The sequence below is a fragment of the Prinia subflava genome, chromosome 5, assembly GCF_021018805.1.
Source record: "Prinia subflava isolate CZ2003 ecotype Zambia chromosome 5, Cam_Psub_1.2, whole genome shotgun sequence".
NCBI classification, from domain to species: Eukaryota; Metazoa; Chordata; class Aves; order Passeriformes; family Cisticolidae; genus Prinia; species Prinia subflava.
This window is the reverse complement of record NC_086251.1, coordinates 24,539,834-24,554,836: the sequence shown is the minus strand read 5'-3', so window position 1 is coordinate 24,554,836 and position 15,003 is coordinate 24,539,834. Positions and strand designations below refer to the sequence as shown.

Below are 15,003 nucleotides of genomic sequence, written 5' to 3'. Positions count from 1 at the left end.
ACACATCTAGCCTCCTTCCCAGTCACATATACTTGTGTCCATATCATTGCAAGTTTAGGATTTTAGAAACTTAACACATTAACATGATATTAACATTCTAAGAGTTTAAGGTAATGTAGGTTTGTGCATTGCATTTCCATTTGTGCTTCATTCTAGGTCAGCAGAGCTGCTGAAAACTCTATCAGAGACTTGAGTGAGCAAAACTCAACACTTCTAATGCACAGGGAAGACCATGTCACAGGTTTCTCTTGTTTCTGTTTCACATAACTTAGAGCACACTGAGTATGTTTAGCAAGTATCAGAAATGGATTCTAGCCACAGAATTTGAGAGAAACTCTGATTGACATCTAAACTTCACATATTCAAGGAACACCACTTCCTTCACTAACACAGTGTAAAATTTAACATGTACAGTTAGAATCTTGGGGATATTTTCTTAATATCTAATGTTATTATCAGATTCAAATGCAGAATGGTCAATCTATTTTGCTGTGGTATAGAAATTAGAATGATAACGTTAACAAATCAAAAGAAAAATTTAAAAACATTCCTCAGATAAAACTTAATTAGGTCTTAATTTTCTACTATATTCTGAAGAATGTTCCATGCTTCTTCTAGTCTGTTTAGAATTAATTGCCATAACCTTCATTAACTGTTTCAGTCTCAGTTGATTTATATTCTCTCTCAGATTTGCTTCTCTTCCTAAGTACTCCAACCATTATATCATCGTCTGATTTCTATCTTCTCTAGTGACTCCATAAAGGTGTTACTTTTGAAAACACCTTATACATGTAGCAAAAAGGAAAAAACATTAATCACTATGTCCTCTTATATTATGGAGTGAATCACCAGGCTATGGATGTGTGCTTTTGCTGGAAAAATATTTTGACTGCAACTCCTGTACAGTGGCAGGGTTCTGCAGTGCTGTCTTCAGAATGCCCTTTTGTGTAGCTAACAGACAGAACTAAGAATTGTTTTGCAAGAATTCCACTATTTCAATGAATCTGTGATCTCCTCTTTCTTTCATTTTGTCATTTTTTTCCCTTGATTCCATCATTTGCTTTTCCTTGCAGATGTTATAAGACAAAATACTTTCAGAGTCTTTTGCATGTGATGAATCTCTGTTCTGCACACAGAAACCCCTTTCTCATAAGAGCTGGCCACTGCAGCCATCAGAGTTATGGCTTCTCTTCATCCCCAGACACAACAGCCCACTCCCACTTAGACCTGCCTGCTCTCCTGCACACACAAAGAGCCATTAACTTATTGTAATTTTCTCACACAGACACCTTGTCTAATGGATAACAGAGTCTGGCAGCTTATGTTTGCAAGGAACATTTGATAAGTAGAAACAAAGAATGAAAATTGCTGGCCTTTTTGGGTTACCCCCCAGGATGAGCTAAGCCTTGGCTGTCAGAAATGCTTCCCATGCCAGAATTTCATAGTGATATTTATTTTTACCAGGCATTTTAAACTTTTTTGTTGTTGTTTGGCATGAGAGATTCTGCAAACTCTGCCAGAAATGGCTGTTTTTCTTCTCTGCATCATTAGTGGGGCGGCATTCCAACAGAGAAGGGTCACTCACTTGGTACTTAAGTACTTTTAAAGATGTCTTTTCCTTCCTGATGAGATAATGGGAACAAAAACTGGAGGAAAATCTTTCAACAGTTTGCTCTTACAAAAAAGCCAACTTTGCTTACTAAACACTAAACTCAAAATCAGAATTTGGACAGTGCATTTAATACATGCCAGGAATCTATTATACAACTTACAGCTACCATTGATTGAGAATGAACATGTGGCCTCCATGAGCCACAGAATCTGTCATGGCACTATTCCCTTTTCTCATAAGCACATCATGCAGAGTTCAAAAGTACTCCTGTGGCTGAGGAGCAGAAGAATATTTCAAGGGTTTTTTTCCCCCACCAACTTGTATTTAAAATACAAGGATCTTGGAGCTTGTTTAGACCTAAATGATCAACAATACAGACAGATCTGAACATGAGATCAGATCTCTCTTTATTTTCTGTCTGTCCACCAGTTCAAGAGGGAAAATAAAATCTTAGCAATCCAGATTAAAATGCAGTTAAACTAGTAAATAAAATAGAAATTATGATGGCATCATGTTCACAGCACTGTTTTCTGTATGCTTATGACATCTTATTAGTTAAGTATATTCCTGATACCTGATTTCCAGGTACATTACTGGTTAAACTGTGTAATGCTGGCTACTTAAGAGAGCTGCTGCTGTTATCATGTTATCTATCACTGACTGGAAAACACACAGTTGCTCCCAGAACTCATATTGTGGTTAGGAGAAACTTGGTGAATCTTATTTCAGACCTATCTGCTTGTCTAGGTCTTACCTGAAGAGGAAACCAGTATTAATACTGCATTATTTGGGAAAAATAATTGATTTACTTGTGCAAAACCACTGTGTTATAGGTGAACCAGATAAACAGTTCATTCAGTTTGAGGAGGCTCAGATTAGGATAAACTCTAGAAGTACTGGATCTTCTTCTGTGGATGACTCCTGAGGAACCAACAACATAAAAATATGGATTTCATCACATAATTTCATTGTGGTTTTGGCTGACCGTTTTATTTAAGATAATCTTATTTTTAGTGCATGTGTTTAGAAAGTTTGATCATAATTTATATAAAGAATTATTAAATAAAAAAATAATGAGAGGTTTTTATGGGTTTGCAACTGACTCATAAATGAATCATCCAGCTCCAGTGCCATTGATTTTTAAAATGACTTGCAAAATATAATTCTAATTTCACTTACAAGATTTCCAATAATTTACATAAATAATAGCCTGTAAACCCCTTATTTTCCATTTCTTCAGATCTCTCCTCAAAACTTATCTTTGCTACTGTGCCTAAAAGAATAGATTATCAATAAAGATTGATAATTGTTTATGTCAGTGTTTTTGTCCTCATAGTATAATTTGGTTTTCCTGTGTCTTTTTGTTATCACACCTGCAATTTTATTAATTTCTGTGTACAAGGAAAAGCTCATCTGGAAAATACATGGGAAGCCTCAAAGAACACAAAGCACTATCAAAGTCAAAAAAGCTGAGTTCTGCACAAGACAGACTTTTAGCTAACTGTGTTTTAAAATAGGATAAAGCTTTGGATGCTCAAAAGATAAACAAGAAAGGCTAGAGACATTTTCTTAGTATTTCCATGAAACTCCCTTACATTGATTTCACATGGAACAATAGTGAAGACTGCCCACAGCTTAGTTCTTTGTACATTGTAGCAACAGCATTTCCATCACTCCCTTGAAGAAAAAAATAACTTTGTTTCCTCTAATACACCTAACAGGCTGTATTGTAACTACCTTAGTAATAATTGTTAAAATTCTAAGCAAATGAAACATCTCATTCCAAGAAAAGTCATAGAAGCCAGGCAAAGCGACTCAGTCTGCTTAAAACAAGGCATTTCCTCTGGAATTTCTTTCTTGATATCTAGCCCTGTTTATTATTCTATATAATACTCTCTCTGGAAGAGGAGCTGTTTCTCAGGAGATCTTTGTCTAATAAAAGGAAAATATTTCAGTTCAACATTGATTGTATAATTCAGGAAGATGATCAGATAGCAGAGAGTAAGCTAAGCAATTACCATAGTGGGGACAAAGTACGTGTTTCTGGAGAAAAAGAGAAATCTGATTTTAGCTAAGTTGCTGAGAAACACTTACAAAACTTACACAGGAAAGTGATTTTCAGTCCATGCATCTTAACATAATAAAGCCTTTTTATTTCATTACATAATTTAAATTACACCACTATTTTCAAACTTGTGGTCACATGGATTCTTACGTAACTAGGTTAGCCCAGTTCACTAAATGTATGATTTTTGAAATTCTACTTAAACCACACTTCAAAGTAAATTAAACAAAATCAAATCAAGATCACATTAACTCTGAAAGAGGGTGTGCACAAAATGTACCAATGTAATACAACTAATCCTCCTTGAAAGACTGATTTGGATACCCAAATGTCTCTGGTAAACAAAATGCAGCAATTTTAGTTAAGAGATGCAAGCACCACCATAGTAGAAGTGTACTCCATAGGCTTGCCCTCAAGTAAGATCTGTAACTCTGATAATCTGCCAAGGGGCTGTGACAGGGAAAAAATATTTTTTTCACCATCATTCTTCCAGCTGGGTCCAAAAGGACATTAAGCCCTTGTTAGATGTGCCCCTCTGGGGGCAGCCATTAAACCTCCAGATGGTTTCCAGTGGCCCAGAAAAGCCCTCTCAATTTATTAAAATGCACTAGTCTAGGGTTATAAAATCAAATTGGTAAAACAAACTTAACACCTATGGAGTGGCAGCGTTTCTCCCTTTTCAGGTCATGAGAGTGAGGGAACAGGTGAGTGCTGCTGATCTGTTACATCACCTAATCCGGGCTCTGGCAAGCCAGGGGAGAAATAATAGTAAACAGGGAGGTCTCTAAATAGCTCCAGAAATGATATTTTGTTTTTATATAATTTTCTTTAAGTTGTTAACAGTCAGGCACCATTACTACTGAAACTCACTGTTATTAAAACTGCAAATGGAACCAGAGTCCAAAAGATTTCCCTAAGCCAGTCTGAAGGAAATAACAAAGTGTAACCCATAGAGACCAAAGAGTAGCAAGTGAAAAAAGGGGAAAAAAGAAAAAAGAAAAGAAAAGGAAAAAAAAGAAAAAAAGGAAAAAAGGAAAAAAGGGAAGGGAAGGGAAGGGAAGGGAAGGGAAGGGAAGGGAAGGGAAGGGAAGGGAAGGGAAGGGAAGGGAAGGGAAGGGAAGGGAAGGGAAGGGAAGGGAAGGGAAGGGAAGGGAAGGGAAGGGAAGGGAAGGGAAGGGAAGGGAAGGGAAGGGAAGGGAAGGGAAGGGAAGGGAAGGGAAGGGAAGGGAAGGGAAGGGAAGGGAAGGGAAGGGAAGGGAAGGGAAGGGAAGGGAAGGGAAGGGAAGGGAAGGGAAGGGAAGGGAAGGGAAGGGAAGGGAAGGGAAGGGAAGGGAAGGGAAGGGAAGGGAAGGGAAGGGAAGGGAAGGGAAGGGAAGGGAAGGGAAGGGAAGGGAAGGGAAGGGAAGGGAAGGGAAGGGAAGGGAAGGGAAGGGAAGGGAAGGGAAGGGAAGGGAAGGGAAGGGAAGGGAAGGGAAGGGAAGGGAAGGGAAGGGAAGGGAAGGGAAGGGAAGGGAAGGGAAGGGAAGGGAAGAGAAGAGAAGAGAAGAGAAGAGAAGAGAAGAGAAGAGAAGAGAAGAGAAGAGAAGAGAAGAGAAGAGAAGAGAAGAGAAGAGAAGAGAAGAGAAGAGAAGAGAAGAGAAGAGAAGAGAAGAGAAGAGAAGAGAAGAGAAGAGAAGAGAAGAGAAGAGAACTCCCAAAGACAAACCAGAGAGATGTCAGAATATGTAGTATTCAAAACTGTATTTTAAAGGCCTCTTGTAAATCAGTGCTCCAGATGCTGACCAAGGCTAAACTCTGGTTTACAGAAATGGTTTAAAGAACAAAAAGAAAACAGTGCACAACCTGTGGAAGGCTCCTACCAGTTCAGCTGATCAGCATTATGGAAGAGGTTTTTAAACAGTGACACTGCTTATGTGTGTAACAACATAATCCCGTGTTTTCTCGTTCTGCTTGAATCCACTTCCTTTCTAAATTCTGCTGAATTTCTGGGCTCAAAAATATCTTGTATCAATGTATTCTGTGGTCTAATTGTGTCTATTACTTAAAAATATCCCATATTTAAATTTATAGACTATAACAAAATGCACGAAGTGCAAAACTGAACAAAGTGGAGTTTTGAATGAGTTTCATTGTAGCACAAATAATTTTAGATAACATCATTTTCTATGTTATGCTTATCCTCTTTAAGGCAATCCTACATTTTTTCAATCATTCTTCACACTGGAGTGTCTCATTGTCTGCTCCCTGAACTATTCTCTCTACTCATCTTTGAAATATTTCTATCTCAGCCGTATGCTTTTAAAGACAGAATGAAAGACAGAGGAATGGTCCAGGCAATCTTATGTGGGATATTAACAGTTAAGTTACATCATCTTGTTTGCCCTTTTAAAATGTGTCCGTCCTTTAAATATAGATTAAAGTTGAGTGGCCAATGCCTCAGCATTTTCCTCTAATGGAATAAAGGCACACATGTACAAATGTTTCACTTAATTTCTCTTCTTCTGCATTTGTCATTAAAAACATAGACAACACCTGATGTTATTTTACATCCTGGGCAGGCAGTTTTTCTAATGGTGATGAAAGAAACTCTGAAGTAATTTGGGAATTTTAGCCACATCAGCTTCTGGGAAAAAGGAGCCCAGCAGACTTGCTCCCAGCCACATGAAGAGCTCTGCCTCTCCTACATCCCTGGTACAGTGGCCATTCCCAGACAAGTTCCCAGCCAAGAACAGAAAGATCTCTGTGACTTAGGACTTTCCTGCTCATTTCTACTTGAATCTACAGAAGGGACAATTCCTGAGGCTCCCCATACCTAACTCTCCTGAGCACAAGGGATGCAAAAATCCCAGCTCCGGGATAGTATGGACAGAAGGACACAACTTCAAAGGATCTCCTTGGTCACACTTTCAATCCTTGCTCTCTGGGACAAAGCTGTTACACATAAATTTCATTAACCCAGGGAAGTGGTCAAAGCACCAAGCCTGGTGGAGTTCAAGAAGCATCTGAACAATGCTTTCAGGCTCATTGAGACACTAATATTGAAGATCTGAGAAAAGCTAAGGTTATAGTTAACAATAGATGTTGCTGATTTAGCTGAAATGAATAGATAAGCTTTGCTGAAATCAGTTAAAAGTTAGAGGATGGTTAAAAGAAACCGGATTTAAGATAAGCTACCCTGGATCTAATAACTCATTGCTTGTCAAACAGAGAAACTAATCAATACAACACAAGACCTCCTGTTTTCAGAAAGCCACTGAAATAGTCCTGGAAAACAGGAAACAGGGAGTTCTACCGTCCATTAATCACATCTGCATTGAAAAGGTTGAAAGTTTAGAACGAGGAAGACTCATTTTACTACCTCCTTTTGGTGACCACTCCTCACAAAAGGAACAAACTACACATGCTTAATGGACTTTTTGTCCATTAGCATATGAAGTGGAGAAGAGGAATGAGAGGGGTATGATTATGCATTTGTATTTTGTGTATTCAACATTTTTGTAAATAAAAGGCTTTGCATTGCACCTGTGATCCTTGCATTAGGGAGCTATCCCACACTGCCCAGCGTCACAATAAACATACACTTTCTAACTGTTAGAGAATTTTTTTGTCCGTCACAGGTGGATATTGATATTAGATCGATATTCATATTTTAATAAATCACGGTGTGATTTTTGGGGCGTCCTGTGTAGGGCCAGGAGCTGAACTCAATGATTCTGATGGGTCCCTTCCAACACAGCATATTCTACGATTTTAACTTACTAAAATTCACCTTCAAATCAAGGTCTTTCCTCCGCAGCTGTAGTCCTAAATAACTCCTAGCAGTAGACACCTTGAATTAGACAACTTGAATCTAATCAGAATGGCCTTACACGTGCTCCTCCTCTGGCTATTTCGGCTCTTCAGGAGAGCCCGCTGCCTCGCCCGCCCCTCTCTGAGGCGTCTCTCGGCCCTGGGGCGGCTGCCCCGGGCACCGCCCGCCGCGCCCTGCGCGCAGCCCGCTCCTCACGGCGCCGCCAGCGGGCTCCGGGCCCCGGGCCCCGTCCCCTCCCCGGGCTCTCCCGGCCCTGCCCCGGCCCCGAGGGCACGGGCGGCGGGGCTGCCGGGCGGCGGGGCTGCCGGGCGGCGGGGCTGCCGGGCGGCGGGGCTGCCGGGCGGCGGGGCTGCCGGGCGGCGGGGCTGCCGGGCGGCGGGGCTGCCGGGCGGCGGGGCTGCCGGGCGGCGGGGCGGAACTGTGGCGGCGAGGGCGTGTTCCCAGCCGGGCCGCGCGGCCGAGCGGCGCCGGGAGCGTCGGGCGCCTTGGAAACGGGCGGAAGCCGGGAAGGAGCTGCAGGAGGAGGATGCTGAGCCCCGAGCGGCTCTCGCTGCCCGGGCCCGAGTACCTGGGTGAGGAGCGGCGCGGCGGGGCGGGGAGGCTTCCTGAGGACTCTGTCCCCATGCTGTGCTGCGGCCCGGCGTGGAAGAGCTCGGCGGGGCCGGGGTGGCCGCGGCCCGGCCCGTCCTTCCCGGGGACTGCGGCGAGCGGCCCCGGGCTGGGCCGGGCTGAGGGGGCTCGCAGTGGCTCCGTGTCCGCCTTGCCTGGGGCGGGCAGCACCGGGCCGGAACACGCCGGGGTTGTCGACGCTGAGGTGGGAGGGCTGCAGAGCCCTCTCGGCACAGGGAGCGTCCCTCCGGTGCCCGGAGGTGCGGGCTCCGCCAGCAGCCGGCGGGAGCTCGGCTGCCGTCTCCTCCTCCGCCCGCTTTGGCGGTGGGAGTAGTAGCAAGCGGCGTGGTCCAGCCTTTCTGTCATAGACTTCACCCATTACCAACCTCTTTTTCAGAGATCTCTGTGAGCGTCCTTATTTTATGCTTGTTTCCCAACAATAGGAAGGAGTGCTGCTCTTATGTTGCGAGATGGTTCGAATGTTAGCTTTTGTTTCGACATTAGGTAGCATCGGTAATGCTTCCTGTATAAATGAAAACCTTTCAGCCTGTGAAGCAGCTACCCCTTTGAAAACTACATCCTTTTCAAGCTGGCTGTAATGGCTTGATGTTCCAGGAAACTAAACAGCAAAGTGATTTGATGTTAATGTGTCAAATAAAAATAATTAGGATGGAATAAAGTCAATATGATTTCATTTAATTGATGAAGATGAGATGAATTACGAGTAGTAAGCATTTGGATTGTGTTCAAGAGAGTGTTTGTGAAGTGAAACTCTTCAGCCAATACTTCCTAGGCCCAAGAGACTGTTTGGTAATAACTCTTACAAAGGTGTACATAATTTTCTGTGGTTTTCTTGTACAAGGGGAGGTCAGAAATAGAATGGATTGTTTTGTGCTATTTGTTGAATCATGATTTTGCCATTTCTGTAAGTCAAAATGGAACGAGAGTGTAGAAACCCTGCTGTCAATGGAAAACCTGTCTTGCAAGGGGCACTAGACTAAAAGAATTTTGTTTAACCATTTAAGCACAGGAATGATCTAAGTTGTCTCAGAGTAGAATCTCACTGTGCTGTTGCAGCTAGGCTGCTGTTAGGGTGCCTTGTGCATTCCTGCATAACTGCAGTGCCAGTTCTGTGTCAAGGAAGCTCAAGGCAGAAATGGGTTTGTTTACTTCTGTATCCAGGGTGGCTCTCCTGGGACCTGGCTGAAGTTCTTACTGCTGATTTCAGTTTGGGTGTTGGGAACAGCATCACAGTGTCATGTACACACACCAGACACACCCTTTGGGTTTGTGCTATTCTGTCACATCCCCTCAGCATTTTCAACCTGCATGCTAATAGAGAAGTTCATAACTTTTCCAGAGTGGCTCAAGGTTGAAACCTGCAAAATTTCTTTTTCTTAATGGGCCAACTTAATTTTAGGTTCTTGTCATTGTTTTTAGTGAAATAGGCACTTTTACTTGTGTGCAATGTGTTGGTAAGGATTGAATCACTCAAAACAATCTAGGAAACAGTCTAAAAATACTTTAAGTGTGAAAATAATCCAGTTTTCTGTTGCACATCTGAAGGTAAGACGTGAGATTTCTTAGATGTACAAGATTGTTAGGTGCAAGCAGCTTTACTAGCTACTTAAGTGAGCCTCCTTTTAGCTCTGTTCCACATGCTGATTTGGAATTCCCTTTCCATTTTGTACAACTTTCTGGATTATTCTGACATTGGGGTCAGGAAAAGACACATGTGACCATGTTCGGTTGAGGAATAACCTGTGTAAGAGTCTGTTCTGTTCATTACTTAGTATACCTTGGATTTAGATTGCAGTTGCTGTTGTCTGTTAGAGGGAGGAAGTGTATTCTTATTAGCTATAAATAAAAACCAAAACCAGTGTGTCTGCCTTGGTGAGACTTTGTGACTTACCAAACTGCTCACAGATCCTAAAGGAATTTAGTGTGTATTAGCAGTAGGAAAATGGTTAAAAACCAAACCAAAACAACCCCCTCCTCCCACCCCAAATAAACACACCTCCCCACATATTTTTCTAATTCGCTTTTCCGTTTTCTACGTTGGCATTCTGAAACCACCGTTATTTGGATTGTTTTGTTGTGCACCTCGAAGTCTTGCTAATACAGTTGTCTGAAGTGGGGTTGTAAGGAGCTGTGGTATTTTTCACTTTCTATAATTTCGTTCTGAAGCTGTGTTGCCCTAGCTTGCCACTTAGGGTGTTCTCTGGCTCTCACAGACCAGATGACCCTGCCATTTCTGAGCTGGATTGGGTAACTCATCAAAACCCTTCTTCCCCTCTTCTCTTTCTCATTATCAAAACCAGGACAACACATAAATCGAGCAGCCAGAATAACATAATGTGCTACTTGTGTTATTCCACACCCTCACTTCCTCTATTTGAGATATCTCTTCTACAAACAGTTCTGTTTCTCTAGAATGCTAAGAGAGAAATAAAAGCAGTTGTGAGTTAAAACAGAAATGAACAAGGAGAGAATTACATATTCACTTGAGATGAAAAATAATTGCAAAGCTTTGTTATGCCAAAGTTCCTGGAATACAAAAATCAGGGCAACATGTCTCATGCCACAATGAGACAGTAAGTAGAAGAAAAGAGATGACCATTACTTAGTGAATAGAAGTGGAGATGGAGTCTGCAGAACTGGCAGAAAGGCTACAATGAAGATGATGTTGTTACGAGCAGGACATTATAAACTGTATTTTCACTGAATAAACAACATTTATTGTTTGGGTATAGTGATGATAATGTGTTTCTCGTTTGATGGATGAGACTGGAACTACAGTAGGCAAAATGAGGCTTATTTGAGACACTTCTTCATGCCTTCCTCATTATGGTTTAATAACTGGTGATTGCTCAGTTATTTATAGCAGGCAGTGGAGGACTTAGTGCATTGTTCTGCTCATGCAGCTGTCTCTGAAGGCTCATATTGTATTACTTCCCTGCTCCCCTTTCCAGTTATGGAGAAAAAGCAGTAGAGTACTGCAAATTTCCAAACTTCTATTTTCTATGTATTCTCCTGCCTTCTACTACCCAACTCCAGGATGTTGTTTCTTGTCCTTCTTTGCCAATATAAAGCATGTAAGAATGCAAATACTCTGCTAGGAAAGTGCCTTATTAGTAAAGCATGGCCCTGTCAAGTGCCAGAAGCATGGTTGTGTTTCCTCATCGCTCTCATAAAAGGTCTCAGGATTGATGATTAGAAAGGGTATACACTCTTTTACAAAACTGAGTAGCTCCCAACAGAGAACTTCAGTTGTGTAGAGACTTTGCTGAAGCCTAAGGCTTACTCTTCCTCTGAATAGTCTTAAGAAATATTGATCTGGAAAGTGCAAGTACAATTGTTTCCTTTAACAGCATAATCAACACATAGGCTATATTGTCATCCAGACATCTCCACTGACACCAATTCTCCTCTTAGTACAGATATTTGGTGAACTTCTGTGAAGCACTGTGGCTGAAAGATCTCATGGTCTTGAAAAAGAGAAGAGGATGCCTTTTTAAAAGTTTTATTTCTTGCTCTGTTGTACACATAGGAGGACTGTAATGTAGAAGTTGAATGTAATGTGTAAGAGTTTGCTTATAGAAATGTTAGTTAAATTTGAATCTTCTTAGACTCAGTCTAGCACTTTGTCCAAAAGATGGAGGTTTCACCACCACACTGCTGTTGCACCACAGGATTCCCACCTTAACTTGAAAGGTGCAGGTAAAATCTGATCCTGAATTAGGTGGAGTTCTAGAACTGGAGAGTACAGTCCTTCGGAGCATAAACAGGTAGGGAACCATTAGGCTGCTTAATGCCTTACAACAAACTGGAATGACAATTTTTTCCATGATTAATAATTCTAGATTTAAACAAAAACCTCCAAAAACCCCAACCAAACAAAAAAAAAGAGAGCTTAACGATTTGCTTTGGTGAGGGGATGGTTTCCAGCAGCTGTGTCACCTTGCAGGAAGCGGTCTGCTGGAAGGACTCGCACAATTAAGTCAGTCTGTGTGCAGTATTATGCTCATTGTTTGAAACAAATTCTCAGCTATGGTCAAGATCAAATTATAAATGGAAACATTTCTTAATTTTTTGGTTTAAAATGGTTTTGAAAGCTCAAACATATGAAATGTGCTGTAGCTACCCTGTGTGGCCCCTTGGCATGTGCTCCTGAGTAACAGCACATCTCATGTTGTGTGATACCTCTGGTATGACAAGGTCTGCTTGTACTTATATGTTCTATCCTTCAAAAAACATTTTGCTTTTGAGGGTCAATAGGAAGTTACACTGTGAAGCTATGCAAAGCTGGAAGGAACTATGACAGTACAGAGATGTAGCATTTAAGTTAATAGTTTTGTTCACTTCCTTCTCTTTCCCAGGCCATTTCTTTGCAACATCTGAAGAGATTAAGTCTTTAATGATATCTGAAAACATTATGAAGAGCATCCTGGAAAACCATTAGTGCTGGAAAAATTTCCAGAGTTCATGGGATTTTGTTGTTGCAGTTTATGTTCTTACTATTTCTCTCCTGCGTCATTATTGTTTTGATAATGCTTGCAGGAAATTGATTTTATGTTACTATAGGTGTATCTTTTCCAATTTGTGTAATACGGTAGTGTCTTTAGTTAAGCTCCAGTTTAGAACAAATACTGAAAGGGTATTTAGCTATTACCTTATGCTCTCAGAGTATGTGTTCTCAAAGATTAAAAAATGCCAGAAATACTCCAGATACATTAAAGCCTGTTATGCTCTTGAGCTTCTGATAACTGAAATGAATCATAACCTTAATTGCATCAAGTAGTGTGTCTTTTCAGCACTTCAGCTGAGGAGGAGGCAAATAGGTAAGAAAAGCTGGTCTTATTTTCCAGGAATTCCCACTCCTGAATTTTCAGCACATTCAGTTATGCCAGGAACGACCCCAACTTAAAAAGAAAAAAAAAAACAACCCCTCTTGTGTGCTTACAGAACAAATTGCTTTAATAGACAGCTCATGTTTCAGAAGAAGTCATAAGAAGTCATGTCTCCTGAAGAGTTAAGCAATAATATAACCACTTGGATAATGAGCCATTACACATACATATTATCATGATTTAAAGGTGACATCTATTTCCTTCCTTCCACCTGAATTTCTGGCTCTGAGAATTTCAGTGCATGTATTCAGTTTTGTGCAGTGATATTATTTGCATTAAAATTTCCTTCAAGACTTTTCAGGTATCAGTGCTTGTTCTTACAACATTTGTAACCAAACCTACAAAGTAGTGGATTGTTTGTTCTCATCAGAAGATTGAAACAAGTAACTTGGTGGCTTATAAAGAGACTATTTTACTATGTTAAATACATACGCAAAATTATTTGACGTGGTTATGGCTAAATGGAATTAGTTGTGATTGCCTAATCTGTTGTAGAGAAATCCATGGAGATTGTGGATTGACTGTGGGTGTAATCCTCATTATGCCTTGTACTTGTAAGCTGAAGATTTTTGTGACTTGGTCTGGCCATGCTTGCGTTGAACAGCCCTGAATTTGGTTCTGAGCCAGAAGTGCATTCATTCCAAAATTCACTTTAAACATTGAGCATGTGAGTGATGATGGGATGTGAAGATGTGAGTGTCAGAGGCTGTTCTCTTAAGTGCAGGAGGCAGTTTGGAGGAGCTCTAAATGCTGCTGCTGGTTGGACTGAGGCTCCAAGTATAACATCACTGCTGGTGGTTTGGTGATAAGAATTAAGATATTCTGTGCAAAAGTATTTACTTAACATCAGTTATGGGCTGCCTGAAAAATCCTCTGTGAACTTACTCTATCAGATTGCTTTGTGAAAGCTGACAGTTAGTTTTTAAATCTGACAGCAAAGAGTGTGGCACCTACTAAATGAGTGTGGCAGCCATGCTGACTTCCTGTTTGAGGTAATTGCCTGGGATTTCAGAGTTGAGAATTTTTGTTATATTTACAGAATATGGATTGCATCAGAAAATTCTGTATGAGTAGAGAACTTCTGTTACGACAAGCCTGAAACAAACAAATGCCCAGGATGATGTCCTGATGTAACACCTCCTGTGTGGAGACTGCAATGTACTGGAGTTCTGTCAGGAAGAAAATTAGTAGAGATAGGAAGCTGTAATAGCACAGTGGCATGAGTGTTTGAGGTTTACATTCTGATTTGGACTTGCTACTTGGTTATTGCAAAGTGGGCCTGAAAAATATGAGCAACCAGTACATCATTATCCCTGAATTTTCAACAGCTATTAAAATATACGAATCATCTCATTTATTTTGCCTACAACTCCACAGATTTTTGACTATGCTTGCATAAACAGTTAATGCTCCAGTATGGTTCCAGTGTTTGTTATGGAAAGTACCATTTGTATAAATTAAGGAACTACTCTTTTGCTATAACCAGACTCCTGATACTTTATTTTGCCTCTCTGGCCTGCTATAACCTGTCTGCAAATTACATTTTGTTCTATGACTTTTCTGTATAGTGAAGCATTAGTTGGGTTATAAAACATATTACTTGCATCGTTCCATGGAACTGGGCAGTGAGTGAACAGGAAGCCAGAGCTGGAATTCGGTTTGGCAGTGTGAACTGTGCTACCTGGAAAAAAGAGCACAGCAGCCAAAGAGACAAAGAGGGAGACTTCTCAAGGAGATTTCAAGTGCTATTTTCTTTTAATTTCTCTGCTCACAGTTTTCTTCCCTTCACCACACCTCTACCCACTCTTCTGGGAAATAGGGAGAAAGGATCTTTGCCAAGATCCTTAGGCTGTGCAACAGAAAGATTTAGAGAAATACCCTTTTAAAAGCAATTGTATTCAATAGTGACCTCTATATTTTTGTGTACATTTTGAAATGTCTAAAATTCTATGTTGAAAGTGATTTTATTCTCCAGGAGCAAATTCGAAGGTATTTA

The 15,003-nt window shown here is 40.9% G+C and overlaps 2 protein-coding genes across 2 annotated transcripts in view; both read left to right on the top strand.

Annotated features, from left to right (window-relative positions):
- The window catches only part of F2 (coagulation factor II, thrombin), a 329,241-nt gene that overhangs the window by 155,184 nt on the left and 159,054 nt on the right, over positions 1-15,003 (top strand). The gene's annotated exons all lie outside the window — the stretch shown is intronic.
- CSTPP1 (centriolar satellite-associated tubulin polyglutamylase complex regulator 1) overlaps positions 7,893-15,003 on the top strand; it is an 85,099-nt gene continuing 77,988 nt past the window's right edge. Inside the window, exon 1 of the mRNA XM_063398436.1 lies at positions 7,893-8,060. Within this exon, the coding sequence (XP_063254506.1) occupies positions 8,015-8,060 (46 nt within the window). The 5' untranslated portion in view covers positions 7,893-8,014. The remainder of the gene's footprint in view (positions 8,061-15,003) is intronic.